Below are 4,948 nucleotides of genomic sequence, written 5' to 3'. Positions count from 1 at the left end.
TGACTCACCTCCAGCTCTCTCTGCCTCACAGTAGGAAGAAGATTGAGGGTTATCAGACTTTATTCCAGGAAGAGAAGCACTAAATGATTCCTATGTGTTTACCCATTTTCTGTTCAAAACCCATAGAAATATAATGTCATGCTTTTCAGTTCATCATGTAAATCTGCTAAATTAGTAATTCTGTTCTCTACAATAATTCAGATAACAAAAATGAACAGAGAAATTACTGATAGTGATAAAAACAAACAAAGGAAAAATAAAAAAACTTGACGATAAAATAAAACTCAGCACACAAACTGACTTTTACACTTCTTTTCTTCAGTTACACAGACTGGATCCCACACTAGTCTTTTGCTGCCCTCTATTTCTCATTGAAGTTGTATCTATGAGAATATAGAAAGCCCAAAACTGTGTTCCACAGAAACAGAAAGTTTATTGTTGCAATTCATGCAGCACTTCACCTTGTATATAACATATACAGGACATAGAATGAGACTAATATCACCTTCAGTTTAACCACAGCTGGAGGATCCAATTGGCTGTCTGTCAAGAAACTAGACGAACCTCAACCTAAATTAAGGCCGTTACTGGTGCTGACTGCAGCCCCATAACCATCAGATAGCATCTGAGACCGCAGGGCTTCAAAAACAAAAAAAAAGTCTTCAAAGGCCTCGTCTCCTTGAATGCCACAGAACTGTCCGTTTGGACTTTGCAAGAGAGCACCAAACATGGGACATTGAAAGGTGATTTTATTGTCTGATGAAAAATATTTAACCTTGATGGTCCTGATGGTTTCCAACATTACTGGCATGACAGGCAGATCCCACCTTTCCTATGTGCCACAGGAGGTGCATGGCTGGCTATGTCCAGATGTTGCAGAGAGCATGACTGAGGGCCCTCATCTGCGTGGTAACGACTGGGTTTTTCAACAGGATAGCGCTACAGTACACAGTGCCCGCAGGACAAGGGACTTCTTCCACTCTTTTTGGCCCATTCCCCTGATTTAAATCCAATTGAGAACCTATGGGGATGGATGGCAAGGGAAGTTTACAAAAATGGACAACAGTTCCAGATAGCAGATGTCCTTCATGTGGCCGTCTTCATCACTTGGAAAAATGTTCCCACTCACCTCATGGAAGTGCTTGCATCAAACAAATATTTGAAGTATCAACGACATAATGGTGGAGCTACCCATTACCAAGTTTATGTTTGGAACTTTGATTTTTGCTTTTGGGGGGGGGTTACAGATTTTTTTGGAGGTGTGGTCCTAAACCTTTGATAAACTGTAATACAGCCTGTTTCAGTTTAAATGGGGTTTTCAATAAATTGCATGCTCAAAATGTTTTGTCTCACTCCCATTTCTTCTTGTTGCAAGTTGAAGCTCTATTTGGAACCTTGTTAAGATCCAACCATGCAAAATATAATTTTTTTTTGCCATTTTTCAAGTGGTCTTAAACTTTTGATCAGGACTGTATGAGGAGATTCAAGTGGGGAATAGACCACAGCTAGCTTTGCACACACTCACATAAATGGGGATACATCATATGACTCTTTTTCCATACAAAGTGATTCCTATATGAGTGCAGCCTTCTCCAATCAGATAATAATGATAAAAGGCCGTAAAAATCTATAAAGTACAAATGAGTTTGTCAGTAAAATGCAACAGTGTTGCAAAAAAGATAAGACTTTTGGTAAATCTGATGATCTAGCCCACAGATAATACATTTCAATATACATTGTACTAAAAACATACTCTACGTAAAAAGTCAGTGAAAGTGTGGCACTTCCAGCTGATTTTTAAATCAAACCTCAGAACATAACCTGCTACTGAGCAGGGTTTGTGTTCAGAATCAGTTACCTTGGTGATTTAGCAAGGGAAAAAAGAGAGCCACTGACACAATCTAACCTTTTAATCTCCATCCATGGTACATCCCTTTGTACTACAAAGCAGGGTTATCATATTCAGGTTAGGTTAACCTAGTCTCAGTATGGGTTTTTTGTACTAGAAAGGCGGTTTACATCTTATTGAGGTATATCACCATGGTAACACATGCTGTAAAAGTAACCTGAAATCACTGCCCACTGACCAGTCTGATGGAAAATACAAAATCAACAGTGCTGTAAAATAAAATAATTGTCCCCTCACTGATCTATTTTGTACGTATTTGTTAGACTTCCATTTTAAAATGTCTGATTTAGGGTCAAAAGCATTGATGAGACTAACGTATTAAAAGTTATTTACTGTCACATTTACATGCAATTTCCACTGTAAACCAGCAGTTATAGCACATAAATATCATATGTGTGCATCATTGATTAAAGTAGGCTTATAAAACAGAGTGAGGCAAGTTCAAGTAGTGAAAAAAACATTTTCTGAATTTATGTAAAACAATATGAGAAAAAAAAGTGTGAAACAAGACAGAGCGCTCTGATATTTCAGAGATTACACCTTAAAATTTTCAATGAATTAATTAATTGAAATACTTAAGTTAAAAAAAACAAAACAACAACAGTTGTAAATACAGTTCAAGAGGACAGGCACATGCTGAAGTTTGCGCCTCAAGAAAGTCAACACCACAACACATGAAGTGACCTTGAATCCATAATGATATAATATTTTTGGTCTTGTCTTACTTTCTAGCAGCTTTTAAACCTGTTCAGAAAATGACTAAGGAATAAATATAATTAACAATTATTAGATTATTACTGTGGAGATAATAATAATAATAATAATCATTATTATTACAACTAAAGCTCTCCCAAATTTTGTAAGTAAGTAAAAACCTTTAAACTGTATGAATTTTCATATGTCTTTTCAAATGGATAATCTGAATGAATCTTTTCCCACATATGCTACAAGAGTGTATCTTTTCCCCTGTGTGAATTCTTATATGAGTTTTCAATGTTGATGAAACCGTAAATTCTTTCCCACAGGTGTTACAAGAATAGGGCCTCTCACCTGTGTGAACTCTCACGTGGGTTTTTAATGTTGATTTTCGACTGAATGTTTTCCCACAGGTGCTACAAGAATACGGCTTCTCGCCTGTGTGAATTCTCATATGACGTTTCAGTTCTGATTTCCAGGTAAATGTTTTCTCACACGTGCTACAAGAATGTGGCTTCTCACCTGTGTGGATTCTGATGTGATGTGCCAAAGTTGATTTCTGACTGAATGAGTTACCACATGTGTTACAAGAATATGGCTTCTCGCCCGTGTGAATTCTCATGTGAGTTTTCAAGTTTATAATTTGACTGAATCTTTTTCCACAGGTGCTACAAGAATGTGGCTTCTCACCTGTATGAATTTTCAAATGTTTAGTTAGTCTGGATTTATCGTGAAAAGCTTTTCCACAAGTGTCACATTTTACAGACGTTTTTCCACAAGTGTCACACTTTACAGACTTTTTACTTGTGTCAGTGTTACACTGACTCTGTGGTCCAGGAGAGTTGCAAGACAGTTTCCGGTCACTGTGTGCTTCTGGTTCACTGTGATCACTTTCCTCGTGGGTCACCACAAAATTATCAGACTCCTGTTTCAGTCCAAGCTGCTCCCTTTCCTGACTGGTACAAGGTTCCTCCTTTTCCTCTTTAATCTGTGGAGGCTCTGAGTCATCCAGGTCCAGACTGGAGTTCTTATCCTGCTTACAGACCTGCTGGTCTGTGAGATCCTCCTCCTCCTCCTTAGAGACATGCTGATGTTGGAGGTCTGAAGGGACAAATTGAAAAAGAAAAAACTGAAACATCTGAAAAAAAAAATACATTTTAATCTTCATCCGTAGGAGTCTCGATAAAGCATTGCTTGACTCTAAAATAATGCCACTGTCTACATTCAGGAAGGAAGGATTGTTCATGATGGTAGGATGAAGAAGCATCATTAATGCAGCTCTACAGCAATCACTGAGCATAAACGCCAAAGAAAATCTCCCTTTTAACAGGAAGAAACCTCCACTTTTACCATGAAGACAAGTGGACTGGAAAATGGTTTATAAATAAAGGCTGCTTTCGATTTTTTCAAATGTGCGACTTTTGTGTCACTATTTTATGCCTGCATAGTCATGTGACAGCAAAAACAGGTAAGTATGTAAAATAGAAAAATTTTATCGTGAAATTGGCTCATCAAAATATCAAAATATTGATAATGTTCCCAGAGGAAGTGTAAGATTAAGCGTTAGCTGCAGATGATTCTAACAGCAATAAACATGTTGGATTTCCTGCTATAATTACATTCTTATTAGAAACGAAAGTTAATCTGTTGGGTCTTTATTTTCTCTGATACTGAGAGGGCACAGTAAGGACTTGGACACAGATGCTGAAACATTAACCTTGTCATAACGAAGGCTTGTGAGCTTACTGTTCGAAATCGGGCATATTCAAGTTCATGTTCTGCATCTTTAACCGCTGGGTGTTTGAGTAACACGTTTGCTGAATGCTTGGATTTTTTACACTCAGGTATAATTTTGTTTCTTGTGGTTTTATTTTGACGGGTGTCAAAAATTCTTCAACGTAGGAAAAACCTTCACCTTGTTACACTGTAGCTTCTGCTGCCATTAACTTGTGTTTATGTTTTGCTATATTTATTGAGCACTTTGCCACAAAGGGGATGAATTAAAATCCACTGAATCTCATTTTCAGCTTATAATAGTATAGTAATCTCAAAACTATTTCTTCTCAACCAACAGATTTCAGCTGGACTTCAACTTGTTTTAGTAACCTTCAACAGCAAACATAAACACATTTAAAATAATTTTAGTGAAATAAACAAATCCCTATATTCAGATTGGATAAAGTGCTTTTACCTTCAACTGACACAAACTGTAGGTTTAATGTTAAATGTTCACAGTTTATGTCACGGACCCGGTTCTGGGGACTCGGGGTTCGTGAACAGTGTGGACCTTTATTGTTATTAGTGTATTGGATGTATGTTTGCTGCACTGTGCTCTTGTGTTCC

The 4,948-nt window shown here is 37.3% G+C and overlaps 1 protein-coding gene across 1 annotated transcript in view; it reads right to left on the bottom strand.

Annotated features, from left to right (window-relative positions):
• The window catches only part of LOC102295609 (zinc finger protein 665), a 17,873-nt gene that overhangs the window by 9,758 nt on the left and 3,167 nt on the right, over positions 1 to 4,948 (bottom strand). The window contains exon 3 of the mRNA XM_005934072.2: positions 2,793 to 3,706. Within this exon, the coding sequence (XP_005934134.2) occupies positions 2,793 to 3,706 (914 nt within the window). The remainder of the gene's footprint in view (positions 1 to 2,792; positions 3,707 to 4,948) is intronic.

This window comes from Haplochromis burtoni, unplaced genomic scaffold (genome assembly GCF_018398535.1).
Source record: "Haplochromis burtoni strain Fernald_Lab_line unplaced genomic scaffold, NCSU_Asbu1 Contig_175, whole genome shotgun sequence".
NCBI classification, from domain to species: domain Eukaryota; kingdom Metazoa; phylum Chordata; class Actinopteri; order Cichliformes; family Cichlidae; genus Haplochromis; species Haplochromis burtoni.
This window is presented reverse-complemented; position numbering and strand designations above follow the sequence as displayed.